General features: G+C 39.4%; 1 protein-coding gene across 1 annotated transcript; it reads left to right on the forward strand.

Moving 5' to 3' along the window:
- Positions 1–943: 943 nt before the first annotated feature.
- On the forward strand, positions 944–16,368 carry LOC145227956 (uncharacterized). The gene is made up of 13 exons (XM_080092948.1): positions 944–1,037; positions 2,721–2,780; positions 3,131–3,225; positions 7,367–7,539; positions 8,795–9,015; positions 9,558–9,679; positions 9,766–9,923; positions 10,907–11,156; positions 11,576–11,891; positions 13,573–13,759; positions 14,494–14,668; positions 15,135–15,318; positions 15,884–16,368. Exons 1-13 carry the CDS (start codon positions 944–946, stop codon positions 16,042–16,044), a joined length of 2,196 nt encoding a protein of 731 aa, XP_079949074.1. The 3' UTR covers positions 16,045–16,368.
- Positions 16,369–16,674: the final 306 nt, after the last annotated feature.

The raw sequence follows: 16,674 nt of genomic DNA on the forward strand, positions 1-16,674 counted from the left end.
GTATTATTTTTTGAATAGGAGTCTGTAAATCTACCCCGACCGGAAACCTATCGCCGGTTTTGCAAAACTCTACTGGTTATAAAACTTCAAGTGTAGAAAATCAAGACCCGACCTGTGTTACAATTAAAATCAGTACACAAATTGTTATCGTCACGTTATATGACAAAGGTGATAGACCTGCATGCTGAATGGTAATAAGATCTGCCCTGTGTTCGTGACTTAGATAACAGATTTTGTAGACTCACAGGCGAGCCAAAACCGCTGTGTATATATTTTGAGTACAGTTTTGGGCTGAACAATGGTTGTACATTGAACGGACAAATAATAAATAGTATATCAAGTCCTGAAACAGCGGGTTTTCTGGTGAAAATTGTTTTTGGTATATACGTGTAATCCAGAAACCTAGTGTGAAAACCCCTGCGCCAAATAGGTACATCTATAGATTCTATACGGTGTAGCTGCAGCGCGTTTAGTCATGATGATCCACCTGTTGTGCACTCTGCTGTTTTTTGCGCCATAACATTTTCACGTTGCTCAGCTTTTTCAGGCTTAGTACTTGTGTCACATTGTTGTCTTTTACCAAGAAAAACAAACTCAACTCATGTAGGTGTTTGGATTTGCTGTTACTTTGGTTGTTGGACTTTAAGGGTTTTATCTGTTGTATCCAATTTGTTTAAAAATGTCAATCTTTTTAAAATGTTTAGACGCACTAGCTCAAGTCAAAGTCCCGAAGCAAGGACGCTATAAGGAAACCACAGCTTTAGCCTTAACGTCCACCGGCTCCGACGTTTTTTACCGCAGCCGGGTCCCGGTGGGTAAAAAGATTATTACGTCAGCAGGCTGCCGCGAGAAAGTGTCGCTTTGAGATAGGTTGCGATAAGAGCGATGCCTGGTGCTCGGTATACGTGGCCAAGTTCTTGGTAGTCGGATAGCGAGAATAAACATGTCGCGTGCTGCGGGAAGAATCACGTTTCTAATGATGCTTTTGGTCGGGATAGTTGCTGGAGGAGTGTTAGACGACGATGATTACTACGCAGGTACAGAGCATATAGACAATCTATGTGGAAACTTTTATTATTTTATTGCTTGGTTGAATTTTCCGAACATCAGCAACATTTTTCTCGCGCGTACCAATTTACTTGTCATATAAAAATGGCAATGACTTGGTATGCCAATCTTTTTGCGCGTATTTGGGCTTGAGTCATCTGTTTTGAACAGCAATCAATAGGAGACAGATTCTTGCATGTAAGCTGGATTTTTTTAAGATTATGAAATCATCAAAATGTGAAATCAAGCAACTTAATGATGTAATTTATATTAAAAAGTACTTAAATGTGAGTTCGCAAATAGTTTGACCAGCCATGACATCGATTGCAAACCTTGGCCTGCATGTGTTTAGTGTGGTTGGATGTTTGAAGAGCCGTTTAAGTATGAACACATTAGGATACCGGCCCTGAAAATAGTTGAACTCATGACAAAAGATTGTAAATATTTATGATTGGGCTTAATCAGCGAAAACGTGTGTTGTTTATCGCAAACGTGATGCTGTCTATTTGGGTATAAATCTGCTTGGGCATATTTGTTTAAAACATGAAATTCTGACAAAAATATGCTTTAACCATTTACACTAACACTTGATCCTAGTTGTGCGAGAAAAATAAAAAGTAAATATAGTTTTTTTATCGTTTCTTACCAGCGAAAATCGAATTAAACACAATGCAAAAATAGAAGGAGAATACCGATAGAGGTGAAGGTTTAATTGGTGCTTATACATACGAAGATCCTATTCGCCTCATAAATCGTTAATCTTGTAAACATACAAGCAACACTGCTGTAATAACCACATGATTACGCCGGTAAACAAGATACCAGACTTGACATTTTATTTCATTATCCCACTTCCTCGTCTGGACAAGGTCACCATGGTGCTGCAGTACTGCAGTACGATCCCGGTCATTTGTAAACATTTATGATTCCATGCCTATTTTAGCGTGAATGTTGCATTTGATGCTTATGGATAAGCATTTCAAGTAGGGCTACCGTAGAAGTTTACAAGTAAACAAAAAACGCAAAGTCAAGTTTTTGGTCAATATGTGGCTCGATTTTACAACATGTTTTCCTACAGTAAAAGCGTTTAAAGCCCTTATCTGTAACTTCGCGTCAGCCCCTTTCTTTCTCTTGTGCGAGTCCATGCAAATTGCATCCCTTCTGTCGCTTTCATTTTACATGACGATGGCAAATAGAAACTGTTAGAACCGTGAATTGTGTGCCTAAGTTTGAAGCTTGTTTCGAAACTGGCATAATCGATTGCAGTTTCAAAGCGCTGAATTGGTTTGTTTGTTGCGTCAACGCCTAGAGCACGAACACTCAATTACCCCAGGCATCGTATCCGTATAAACGCAAATGCTTTTGTCAACCAACTTGCACAATCCGCAAAGCAGGAAAAGCGAAATACGAGAGTTAAAAGTGCGAAACCGTAGAAAAATCCCTCGGGTTGGTAGGCTTCTTTTATTGGCAAACCGCTGGTAGCCAAAATTACCGCAAGACTTCAGTGATTGACAGACCACACAGCCTAAAGTCTTTCTTCTCGGATTTACAAGCTCGGGATATGCCAGCGTTGAGTGAAGTTTATCCGTTTACGTCAACGGTTCCCTTTTCCGGGAGTCGTAACTTGAGAAGTGTCATGTATTTTTGAGCGACGGTTGTGTTTTTTTACGCAGGGGAGTACGACGAACAGGGCGAGCTGACGACCGGACCACCCCCAACTACTATATTACAAGGTCAATAACCCGACATCGTCTATTTTCTGCCTGTGTAATTACTTTAAACCAAGGGTTATTAAATCATGCCTTGCAAAGAATGGGATTCAAACTGGATAAAATTCCAATAAACATGCCAACAATAGCACAAGAAACATGCTAAATGTGTATGGTGTGGGTGTGCAATAGGCAACAAAGTATTTTTTAAAAAGTATGTAACGTTTTCTTGTAACCTCCCCGCGTGTTTTAAAGACGGCTTTGTTGGTAACGGATTTCTTTGCGTTATTGCAAGCATATTTATAAATTGGTTTGCTATAAAGAGCTTTGGTGACAACGCACTGACTAAACAGCGCCTTTTTTCTCGTCTGCAGATGAAACGTTTCGTGTCACGTGCGATGCTAAATCCTTGACATTGACTGTGAGGAAAGCTGACCTGCCTGGTGACTTGGTTCTAAACGTACCACAGGTGAGCTATTTCAGAAAATATACAAAATTTATACGACTTCTTCCTGTGAATCTACCAAATCGTAAAAGCCATTTACACCCATCAGGGACCAATACAAAAAATATTTACTATTTCATACTAAATTTTTCATTCTATTTCCATATTAAATGCCTTTTTATAGAGAAGATTTATGGACTAAATTGCCAATATTTTGAATCTTTGAGATTCTGTATTCTAGTGACTTGTCCGGTCGCGTTTAGTTACTGCGATGGGCGGCTTGTCCCAGCAAGTCAATCTCTCTTATCTCAAGTTTAAGCTTAAGCAGACCTACCAATACTTTGTGATATTATGTGTCTTTCGTCATTCGTTGGGCGTCTGGTGATAAGAGATACACAATTACCCAGTTGATTGCTGACCTTAACGTTGGTCTTCTTACTGGGTATAAAACAGTGGTTCTCCAACTTTTTTGACCGCGACCCAAATTCGAGTATTATGAACATCTCACGACCCAAGCCTCAAACATCAAAAAATGTAACAGTTACGAGGCCACGTCGTCGCCGCATAGGAGTCTGCTCATGTCAAAATGGCTGCAGGTTTAACGAGTTCGATTCGACAACACTACATAACACAACACACATTATGGCTTTGTAGCACCATGATCATTGATAGAAGTGAATCCCAAATCTAAAAATGTTTCCTTGTACGAATGCTTATTCATCCTTAAACGCTAACTGTTACATCTCCACGTTCAGTTTCGCATGATTAACTTTTATTCCCCGTGCTAGACGTAACAATCGCCATGTGCGTGACAGTAAAATTGGAAGGCTATTGTCAGTATGTTGCAATGATTAGTTCATTTTGCTGTACAACGTGGTCGAGTGTGGTGACTTTACTACTACTACATTAAGTTAATTCGTTTGTGTTTACTTAATGCAGTAATAGTTCGTTTGGACATATTTGAATCACCATAGCGCGACCCATTTTGTGACCCTGCGCGACCCATGTTTGGGTCGCGACCCATACTTTGAGAACCACTGGTATAAAAGGAATGCGTTACTGGCCAAAATTGCTTTACTATCGGCGCAACAGGGTTTGTTACTATCAATAAGACTAAGGGTATTGTACACAAAAACTCGTTTTTCTTTCGAGAAAGTGTGTTTTTGCTTTAAATAAACACAATTTTTAGCGGTTTCAGTGTGTTACCAAGGTATTTCTTGTAATTTTTTATGAGAGCTTTAATGTTTTTAGTGAGATTTAAAACAAAGCACCATTGTGATAAACCAAAATGTTTCACTTTAGTTGCGTATTTTCAGATGTAATTTTGCCTCAAAGCCATTTAGCATAAAAACAGTAAATTATACTTTAAGAGTGAATATTTGTTGTGTCGCCGGCGTTATTAAAGCTGGCGTTTAACAAACAAAATACCAAACCAGGCAACCAGACCTGAGTTGTCATAAACTAACGTTCATTGTTGGTCGCCCAAGACAAAGTTTATTTATGATATCACAGATTATCTTGCAGCCTTGCTTGAAATCGGATTAGGTTGGTTGCAGCGGAGGTTGCCTATTGTGCATCGTTTGAAGGGTTTATTTATTCACGATATAGGAAACCACAATGGCGAACACAGGAAGCTTTTATTGCTATAAATTCTGGGTGTAATTCGGTCATAGCCTTGTAATGCAGCGCTCTTCACACTGACAAACATTGGCCAAACCACATTCGAAAGTACAAATAAACAAAATCATATGTGAGCTCAATCCAATTCTGCTATGTCTTTGCAAGTCAAACGCCAGTTATCAATTACAGTTCTTTTTGCTTTTAAAGTGTTTTTGTTCATTTTAAGCCAGTAGTGCCCGATATGTTGTAATATTTATGAAGAGGTATTTTGTCAAGAGAAAATATAACGCTATATCTAACACCGACACTGCTTTTTATGGCGTTCTGCAGAGTGTGAAATAATTTGTATCGGTTTGATTGAGTTCGAAATATCACCCTTAATTTCCGACAAAGTCCAGACAAAGCTGACCGTAAAAGCCTATCTTTGCAGCGACCACTTTCTATACGCCGAGATAACAGTGAACGTCGGTATGCACTGTTTGTGTACCGAGAACACAACAAAGGACTCTTTTAGGCGGCGTGTATCAATGGCGGGATGATATTTTCTTTCGATTGCTATCCTGTCTAAATCGCAAAACACCGCCAAAGTAAAGATCAAACCTGTCGATTATGGACGGAAATTAAAAGTGGTTTATGTGTACTTTGCACACTAAGTATTACACAACCATCTGTTGTTTGATAGTTTTCTGCCTACATCAGTGGTTCCTAGCGAACTTTTTGGCATCACTTAAAATGATATTTCCAATTACATCAACTTTGTCATTTTTTAATCAACTTTAACTTATTCCAGGTTTTGAGTGGTCAACATATTAAGGCATTATTGTTCAAATCTATGTGGTAGGGTTCCTCTATTTCTCGATTTTTGTTTGAGAAACGAGAAAGCAGATTTTAACAAAAACAAACAAATTCCGATTTCACGCTTTTTCGCTTCTGGTAGAATTCGCTACCAAACCAGCAAAAAACGAAGCAAAGAAAGAAGGTAATGTGTTCAGTGCGCTCTTGGGGCGAGTTTAAACGAAAATACACGTAATAGGAGGTGTCACATTTACTTTTTGTTTGCAATACGTGACGTAATTTCTCATGAGAATTGTTTTTTTGAAAATCGAGACTAGATTCTCGTTGAGAAATTCTCGAGAAGAAACTCTATAATGCTACGTGATGCTTTTTGAAAAATGGACCAGTTATGAACATAGAATACAAATGTTTATGACCGCCAACTTGGTAACTGAGCCCATTAACATTTCCCGATTTTATGCGGTTGACGGCACCGTCTTATAGTTCCGCATTTATAAAATACTTTAGTATTCAGCAGAGCAGCAATATGTTGGAAGCTGGACCACATGCTGCTCAGTAAACGGGAAAAATGTGATTCGGCGCCGCGTCAAGTCAAAACGAGATGCAAAGGGAGCTTTGGCCTGACACCGAACTTATCTTGCATATGTCAGTGAAATATGTGTGAGCGGTTATAGAACTGACAAGCTTCACAAATAACACTTTGTGCTTACCGCATTTATGACATCACAAAAAGCGTGTTATGTCTGTGGTTGAGTTAAACATGTCGCTTGTCATATTCGACAGCTGGCTTAGACTTGCTGAAGTGTCTGGCCTACATTAATTGGTTTTCAGAGATGTTTCAACTGTCTGCACATCAACAGCCAATTAAAGACAAAAGAACATGCATATATTGTAGGCCTACATGATACTTGGCATGCGCACTAATATCCATGGCATACTCGCTGCGTTTGGTTGAAGAAAGCGTGCTTGCAAACCCGCTACAGTTGGGTACCTTAAGTGTGTGTGTTTGACTGGTAGCGTACCTTCTGTAGAGATTGAGAAGTTGTGTAGCCTAAAAACGAACTCAAATTTCGATGGGAGTCATAAATACTCGTACTCAGTATAAAAAAACAACCACGAATAATCCAAACTATTTGCGTTTGTAAAATAGGCCTACTGTCTACCATTGCAAAAAAATACATCTTTGGTTTACAAGAAATTTAAACGCATGATGTCTCTTCGGCACTTATCGTTGTCTGTGCAGTGATGGAAGGCGGTTTAACTGATGGCTGCGGGCAAATTTGACCTGCAACCGTAAACACGACTCAAACCTTGACTTGTGTTCGCCTGCAACCGAATTACCTTTGAAATGCACGTTTTCGATTACGCAAGCATCCGTATGTCGACAAAGGCAATTTCATAACGCTACATTTTCAGTTCTAAGTGCGACCCATAAACAAATTACCTTTCGCGGCCCCACAACCCTTTTTTAACCACTGTTAAAACAAAGGGCATATTTAAGCGTTTTTAACCTGATATGTTAAAGTGTTTTCGCTCTTCTTCAGAAAAAACGTACTTGAAACCAATAGGGCACGTGTCAATCTTAACAGGCCACAGCAAAACCCACAAAGTCGTTCCACGATCTTTTACTGAATTACTTGCAATTAGCGTCAAAAAGCATTCCCAAAATTACTCTGTGGCATGAAACCAAAGCAGGCACTAATGGTTCAAAATGGTGCAATCTTTGTAAAATCCTTTGCTTACGTTACAGGCTTCATCGGCTGGAAACGTTTGTGTTGAACTGACTGAGAGCTCGTCAATTTCGACCTACCGAGTTGCGCTCTCCTGCCACGAAGTGGTTAAAGAGTCACGAGTGGGAGCGAGAGTGTTTTTGCAACACGAAGCCCTTTTGGTCAGAAATGGAGCGGTTGTTACAAGAACAAAGTGAGTTTCGTTTTGTCCAGGTTGCGGGGATAACGTTTCTAGTCAGGCATCTCAATCTTGGTGTAGTGAATTGATTTCTTATGCGTAAAGACTTAATTTGACTTAAATACAAAATACAGAAGAGGCGAATTTGTCTAGGAATATTGACTCGACTTCTTTCGTACGTTGGATACAAAAACTTGTTTACAACCTTGAAAAACAAGTCAAAGTAGGGTATAGAATTGGCCTTAAAATTTAGTGGCCATATGCAGTTTTATGTAGTGACACTTTCTGCACAAAGGTTTTCGATATTTGTTTATTGCAACCGCAACCAATATCTTTAGGAACGAAGTTTATTCACCAAAAAACAGATCTACCGAAATCCATGCGTTGCGGGTTGTCTGGCTTATTTCTAATCCCTAGCCAAGTACGCAGCCTTCAGCTTATCTTGCTTTGAGGGAGACAAATTAGTTTCGGTGATTTATAACATAGCTTGCGTTTTCTGTGTTGTCGGATAGGCATACACAGTGTTTTTTTAAGGTGAAACGGTCCCCCAAATTTCTCCAGCGGTTTCCCAAAATTTGGACTTGCAAATATATGGCTATTTTTTGGTATTTAAATTAAACACTTCTTAAAACGGTCTCTTAAAACTACTTAGCGGTCACCCAAACCAAACCTTAAAAAAAACATACACATCCATATGTCTGTGTCATATGGCGCTTATTACCTCCTACAGTTGAATTTTGCCTGACCCTTGACTTTGCTTATCATCGTTCAAAAGCAGTTCCTTAGGTCCGGTCGACCTGGTTTAAATGTCATTTAAAACCATTTAAGTCAAGTTCAAGGTTTGACATTACTTAGGTATGGAAATTACAGCATGCCAATCATAAAAAAGATATCAAACCGAATTAGGCCGGTCTTCCAAACATGTTTTGTTAGAGGCAAATATAAAGTGCTTGTCGCGGGTTCCAATGCCATCGCAAACTGTTAAGTTTTCACACCTTAGGTTCGCTGTACAAAAACGCTTGAATCATCAATAAGATTCGAATTAACGCTTTTTGCACGCGCAACGTGGTGCTAAATCGGCGGTTTCCGGCACAATTATACCTTGGAAGAAAATAAAAATCGCAGTAAATTTTTTTAACATAACCAATTCGGGTACATAAAAGTATTTTGTCCAACTATATTTATCCACAAAGTGTGTCGAATTTACCACAAGTTTAGAACCTCTGTTTAAATACTTTAGTGTAGTTTCAATGTTGATTGATTTTGGCAGCCCGTACTACGCGCTTTATACCATGGTACTGGAATGTCAACAAGCAGACGCCGGAAACAATGTGATGCCGCGAGCTGAAATACAGGTGAACGAGCACAGAGTAACATCGGGTTCGTCAGAGAATTGCAAACGGCAGCTGTGTCCCTATGGAGCTCTATGCTTACCAGCTCATCTGGTGAACGGTTATTACTGCATTTGCTCGGACCAAAACAACTGCGAAAGTTAGTTGAACGATTGCTTTGTTTTATATGTAAGTTAAGGTGTAGGATGCTTTACACCAAGGGTCGGCAACCTCGTTTGTACCGCGGACCGTTTTTGAAACTGAAATTTTATCACGGACCGGCCTTCAAAAAACTGCATATTCGACAATGAAAACGTTTATCATCCCTGGGTGACATAGGCAAAATGTTTTAAAGCATTTAACCTGAAAAACTATACGGCCCGGTAACTCGACGCGGACCGGTACCGGCGGTTGCCGACCACTGATTTACACTTCTAATATTTGGTTTTCATTATGTTGTGTTAAGCTCTTGGGCTTGGGTGCCAACAGCCTTATTTTATGTGCACTTTTTTAAATATGCAAATTCAGTGCCGATTAGTCACAAAACATAAGCATGTTCTGGCAGTCCTAAGAAAGCATGCTTAGGCTAACTACTACTTCTGTGATAAATCAGTATACAAATTTAAAGCCAAGGTTATTTCAGCATTTACATTCATCTATCCCCATTTTCTGCAACATTTATTTAACTCAATTAACTTTCAGTGTCCTGTCCAACTGACTTTTACGGCTGTCAAAGAGAGAACTCTTCCGAATTGATTCTGCCAAGACTACAGTGCATCAATAACGGGTGGCTGTGCGACAAGCGATTTGACTGCAAACTGAAGGTAAGGCCTTCTATTCGTACTTACACTATGACATTGGCATTTTCCAATAAGTCGATATAAAAAAAATACTTTTTTGGCTATGTCAGGACGACGAGACGAAATGCGCAGAAATCTGGTCCGAATGGGGCCAGTGGAGCAAGTGTAGCGCCTCTTGTGGCGAGGGGGTGCAAGTGCGGAAGCGGAAGTGTGACTTGTCTTTCACACCGGATCCAGACAGGTGCAAAATCCACCGACACGCACTCGGGTATGCCGCATGATTCACTTTACAAGTGTGTGATGAACGTTAAAACATATTGCAATCAGCACAACTTCACTGGTGTGGTTTTAAAAACTCAAACACAAGGTTTTAGCACGCTCAAGTCAACCCATTGAGGTTGCAATTATTAAACTTCGGTGTTCTGTAGACCAGGGCTTCTCAAACTGTGGGTCGCGACCCCAATTGGGGTCGCGTAATATAATTTTGGGGTCGCGAAACATTATGAGTTATTATGTCAGTCACAATAAATTGTATACGTGCGTACATTTATTGTTTAAGCATCATTCCCGTGTATTCAAACTGCTCTAAACACATTTTGTAGAATTTAAAGAATATTATCAGCCTAGTAGCCATATGCGCCAGACTTTTTTATGCCTATTGTGTGCAAACAATGCGAAAAAGCAGATACCACAAGCGTCACAATATAGCTTATGACGTCATAAAAACTGAGACTGTCAATCTGTGTATCAAGTTAGAAACTAATTCAGGCTTTTTGGGCGCCATTAGAAGGTATATATATATAAAATATAAGCATTTCTTTACATCATACCCATCAAGGGGTCGCGTAGAAATTTCTGTTTTAAAATGGGGTCGCAGAGCAAGAAAGTTTGAGTAGCCCTGCTGTAGACGACAATTTGTGATGTAAACAAACTTATACTATCAATAACACTAGGTGGTTTGACGCCAACAAGGTACGGTTTGTTGTCTTAAATTTAGTCACAATGTGGAACTTTAAAGGCATTGTCACAACATCACTCCTTGCACTGACTGGGTTGCACAAACACATACAGTTTTTTCGCGTTTTCTGGCACCAACACGTTTCGTGTCTCCGCGAGAAGGCAGTTGTTCGTTTTTATATTCACCGTTGTTTTACTAAACGACAAATAAGTATCATTTCTGCGCAACAAAATGGTCTCATCAGTGTTCACAAGAAACTGAATGTTGGCATAGAAATCGTATGTGGTCAACAGATGCAGCCGTCGTTGTGAGAATAACAATCAGACTGAGGTGGAACGCCAAGTCTGCAAGGAGCAAAGTTGTTCAATCGTCACTTGCGATCGTCATCGAATGACGGTGGTGATTCCCCGAGAACAGAGTATGACGTCACGAGCTATTGCAAGCCGGATGATGATTGGCGGAGACCCAACGTGCGCACCGAGCCATAACGCCACCCACGTCATATTCGTGACGTTGCTAAACCGCTGCAATACGACGTCACAAGTATGAGGGCTAAGTTTTTACCTTACCGGTAATCTAAACAATACGCTGCTAGTGGTAAAATACACAGCTGTAAAACGTGAACATTTCTTACACCACCTTATTAGTTATTTACCAAATTTACGACACTATTTTTCTGTCTTTCTAATGTAAAACAAATAAAGGTATGTTAGGTCTATGAGTTTCCACCTCAAAAATAGCTTACAGACAGTTGTATGCATTGACTAAAAAGTCAAAAACTACAGTTATCGAACAACAGAGTCAAGTACTAACAGAAAAGCCTGTACATCAAATCACATGACGGTTTTTCTCTGTAATGTCTTAAAAGGGCATGAGATAAGAAAAACAAATTTTAGATTGTTCACAAAGTCCCGGAAAAAATCTGCTGCATACAATTCTTTTGCAAATGTTCAACTTTGTAGATCGACGACCAAACGGTAACATACCGAAACGAAATAGTATTCAAGCCTTCGACCGACCCAAGGATGGTAATTATGCGGGACATCGGGCACTCGTACGCGGTCAACTGTAGGTTCAATCGCCGGCGTACAGTGATACTACGCAAAAAGAAGACAGCAGGCAACAACGCATCTGAAGTGGCCGCCCTAGACTTTAAACACAAAGGTGGCGGCCTAAATTCAAACAACAACAAAGAAAATTGGCCAGAAGGCGAAAGTTTAGTCGAGCACTATGCTTCTGGCAATGGAGAGTTTGAATTCAAAATGGATTTATACGAAGGTAAAATAGAGATTGACAGGTTAGAATGTGTTAATGAACGCGGTATACAAATCCGTACGAAGTCGTATGCGGAATATCGAATTGTGTGCGTGTATCTAATGTGATTAATTTAGTTATTTCTGTCACAGAGGATACGCCACAACCTTAAAAAAGGAGTTAACAACTGAAGTTACTGTAAAGAACAAAATCCACAATTTGAGAACGCACAATAATATTATAATTTGTTAGCCAAGTATATCCGACTAAAGTCCAGTTAGAACAGTGGTTCGCATACTTTTTCATTATTTTTTAAAACGTTCTCTTCGCCATTATATCGAGGGCTAGCGGTCCTTTAGCTGGAATGTGCATTTTTGCAAAACGAAAGTTGAAAAAAGTTTACTAAATATCGTTAGATGGCGAAAAGAACAAAAATATTTAAATTTGCTTTCAAATGTTCAAACTTGGCCGAATGGTCTAGGCCAGGGGTCACCAAACGGCCCGCGAGGTCATTTCATCCGCCCCCCCGCCGTTTTTTGGGGTTTGCCAAATCGTATTGATAACTTTGTAACATTCAAAATAAATCTATTCCTCACGAAAGTTTTCCTGTCGCGACATGTAGAATAATATTACCTAATTTTATAAAATTACAACGCCCAGGATTGATCCAAAGCCAGTTTGTTACGTCACAGACAAAACTACAAGTGACAATTGTGCCCAAACAATTGCCTTTTTTGTCACTTGTGACGTAACATACCAGCATTGCTCGTAAGAGACGACCTGTACAATTTAAATGGGGTTGTAGAAAGACCATTTCTTGTCGCACCTAATAAAATCGCCTTGCATGCTAAGTTTGGAAAGGAGGCGCTAGGGCAGTGGTTCTCAAAGTATGGGTCGCGACCCAAACATGGGTCGCGCAGGGTCACAAAATGGGTCGCGCTGTGGTGATTCAATTCTGCCCAAACGAACTTTTTCATTTCAATTTTCAAGTATTTTTAATTCTCAGTCAAGACTGAATTATTGTATCATAGGCATTTTATGTGGCTTTATCTTGGTAACCTTGGAGTATTGCAGCATAAGTAAGTGGTTTTCTGAGAGTTTTGATAGAACCGTAGCCAAATACAGCCTCACTCGACAACGCTATACAGCAAAATGAACCAATCATTATAACATACAGACAGTAGCCTTCCAATTTTCTATTACGCACACGGCGATTGTAACACGTTAGCACGGGCAATGATAGGAGGTTAATCATACGAAACAGAACTTGGAAAGTAACAGTTAGCGTTTAAGGATGATCACTATTCATACAAAAATAAAAAATACATTTTTGTTGTTTGAGGCTTGGGTCGCAAGATGTTCTTAAAGCCCAGATTTGGGTCGCGGTCAAAAAAGTTTGAGAACCACTGCGCTAGGGCATGCAAAAACTATGCGGCCGGCGTGAATCATTTTTAAACTTATCCGGCCCGCAGTAAAAAAAGTTTGGTGACCCCTGGTCTAGGCTAACCCATAAACAGACATAAAAACTCTGATCGGGATTCGTCCCAGGGAGTGACCTGGGTTCGAAAAAGAGTTCATAAATGCTCTTTGAACTTTTAGCAAACTTCTTATTATGTGAGTTCTTACGTTGGTTAGTTAGAATTTCCCTGTCCATGAGTTACGACATAAACGATTGATGAGTGTGATCTAAACTAATACATTACAGATTCCACCTTCAGTCGTGCTTACGCAAGAGAGGCTTATCCGTTAACTAAAAAACTACACGAGGAAGTTTTCATTGGCGTGAGATTCAATACGGATGATGTAGATTTGAAGTTAGTAGTGGAAAAATGTCAAGCAACTCCCAATATTCAAGCGAAATCCGATGTCGTGTATGTTTTCATCGAAAATGGGTTAGTTCCAGTCGCTGTGTTAAATCTTCGTTGATTGATGCTTTCGTTCAATCTATATTGTTTTTACTAGCTTTTTTGAATATATCAACACAAGAGAATTTGGAATTTACAAATTCCGCAATATTTAAATATTTGTAAAAATATTTTTGAACAAAATCTAACCAGTAATGCTTTACCAGGTCGAAGTTAATGTGGGTGGTAAAGATAGAGCATGCAATTAAGTTTGGGCTTATCTGCTGACATTCCAACTCAATTGTGTCATACCACTGTTTAGACTTTGCTAAACAACTGTTCGGTGAAATGGTTTAACGTGCTTGAAAACAATTGTGCTGTGGTTAGATCACTCGGTTTATTAAACCAGTGGTTCTACAACCTTTTGCAGTCTCGAGCATTCGCGGTCTAATCTTGGCGTAGGTGATTTATGAAGCTTGAAATACCTTAGCGAAATAAAGCTGTGAAATTAACAACTATAAAAATTTCATTTCTTGCGAAAGTATTCCCACAACAACATGCATGATTTGGTTTAGTTTCGTAAGATTACTTCGCGTGGGAATGTTTCAAGGGCAGTTTAGTACGTCACAAACAAGACTAAAACATACAATTATGCGCGAACAATCGCATATTTTGTTACTTTAGAATGGAGCGCACTATGATATAAACCTATACACCTAAGAATTACGTGTACAACATAAATCATTAAACATATTTTTGTTTTTTCGGTATGTTATTTTTAGATGTGCTATTGATGAAACTGTGCAGTTCTACGATAAAAGAAATAATATGGCGACGTTTTCTATCCAAGCTTTCAAGTTTTCCGACGCCACTTTGCCCTACGTCTACTTTCGCTGTGACGTAGTTGTCTGTGACGTAGGCGATGAGGATCCGGTTTGCCAACGAAACTGCAGTGACGTAAGTGATTTTTTTACATTCCTCTGAAGAAACCCTATGTCACATACTTTACAAAATAAAAATTTCAGAGCCCCTTTTTCTACTTTAAATGCAATGCTTTTTCACGGACTAACAAATTGTGGTTCGTGAGCTGGATTTTGTGCCCTTGGAACTTATGCCGTTTATTTAAATTTCAGTTGCTGCGTTGTAATTAACTTTTTCATTTTTCATAAGGTTACTTTTGGGCTTGTAAATTACGTTTGTCACTCACCAGTTATGTTTAACCCGTTATCTGGTTCGCCAAAGAAAGTTGGGTGATTGACACCATTGAAAAAAGATCTTACTCCTGCAGAAAAGCGCGATTTTTTTGTCTTATTATTTAAGATCATTTACTATGCTCTTTACTAAATTTTTTTGGCAAAAGCATTCCTTCAGTTTTTCTTGTGATGTACATTTTAACAACTAGTAACTTGTTTTTTTATTGCAGAGCTCAAGTGCCAGACACAAACGAAGCGTGGGGGGTTTCCCCGTTTCTGTGGATGACGAACGCATCAGAGGTCACGTAGTACAGGGGCCGATCGTGATCGAGGAGGAATTCGGCGAGGTGATGGAAAGCGATGTTAGATCGGAGGAGAGCGCTGTAATCCACCGGCGGATTGTAAATATGAACGGTAAACAGTGTTTATTTTATTTGAAAAATCCCATAGAGCAGTGGTTCCCAACCGGGAGGAATTTTAAACTTTGATTTTTCCGTGTGGTTTGAAAATAAACACTTAATTTTTAGGAATATGACCAGTAAAGTTAAGAAAAAAAAACAATTTTAAACAATCTTTGTATGGTTTAGCATCTATACGAAGCAGTGTATTGGGGAGGGATGAATTGTTTTGAATTGTTAAAGGAGGAACTGGTCAAAAAAGGTTAAGAACTACTGCCATACAGAAAAGACAATCTGACATAAAATAGGATTGTAACAAAACATCAAGCTCTCTGGGCTCCCGACGAATTTAATTTGCGGTCCCCTGTTTAGAAACCGCCAATAACGACACATTTTGCCACGTTTTTATCAATTCATTAAATCCGACAGTGTTTGTTTCTTACGTCACGATCACGAGACCAGGTCAAGTTTTTGCGTGCGGCGCAGCAAAAAGAACTTTTGTATCGCTGTTTTTTTAAAGAAAGACCGTTTAATAACCTTAAAACATTTAGTAACCCTATGACGAAAATGATAATTTACAGGGCGTTTTATCGACGAAGAACAGGCAACTGTCTCATCAGGCGGAATCCCGCATCTTTTGTTTGCTCTCATCGGAGCAGCCGTTTGCGTGGCTGTCGGTGCGCTGGCCGGGGTCATGTTGAGTTTAAAAATCCGCAGAAGAAATCCACCGACTCAAGTTTGACACGGGGACTTTCCTGTACGCGGAACTTCTAGAAAACGCGAGGCTGTGTAAAAACTTTGCATGTTTCCCTGTTTATGCTGTCTTCCTAACCTATTCTTAAAGTTCAAATTGGTGCATTATTGCGTTTTGTGTTCAACAAGTCATGCTGACATTTGTTGTATTGGGGACCTTGTATTTCTAATGCATTAAACGCACACAAGCGTTTCCGTATAATTTTTAAACGATCCTACGGCGTCAGTATGGATGCAATTGGCCAACCAGTATTGTATTGTATGAAATTCGATTCTGCCCATAAAACTCTACAGAATATTACCAAACAGTACACTAGTGACACAATACCAAGAATAACAAGACTGGCATGTGTTAGCAAATTTGTGTTAACAAATCAGGTTCCTTGCTGCTATAAGAAGTAAAATCAATGATGTAACGTCAGTTATGTAAGATAAGTCGATATAAAAACCTAAACAGCCTTGAGCATTTACACAAAGACTTGTCTTGGCCACTGAGCGGTTCTGGTTTCGAACTAACTAAAGCAGCTTGCGTGCAGTCGTAAATTCCCAAACCGAAAATTGTTTTGCAGCGTAACTGAAAACTAAACAATTCCCGTCAAAGTTTCAGCACGTTTAGGAA

The sequence above is a fragment of the Phallusia mammillata genome, chromosome 1 (assembly GCF_965637545.1).
Source record: "Phallusia mammillata chromosome 1, kaPhaMamm4.hap1.1, whole genome shotgun sequence".
Lineage (NCBI taxonomy): Eukaryota > Metazoa > Chordata > Ascidiacea > Phlebobranchia > Ascidiidae > Phallusia > Phallusia mammillata.

Bases quoted from the DNA above. Each gene is read 5' to 3' on its own strand.
- LOC145227956 (XM_080092948.1), top strand. From the start codon at position 944: ATGTCGCGTGCTGCGGGAAGAATCACGTTTCTAATGATGCTTTTGGTC. The intron at 11,157-11,575 runs GTATGAGGGCTA...TCAACTTTGTAG, and splicing joins GCTGCAATACGACGTCACAA to ATCGACGACCAAACGGTAAC. The intron at 14,669-15,134 runs GTAAGTGATTTT...TTTTTATTGCAG, and splicing joins GCCAACGAAACTGCAGTGAC to AGCTCAAGTGCCAGACACAA.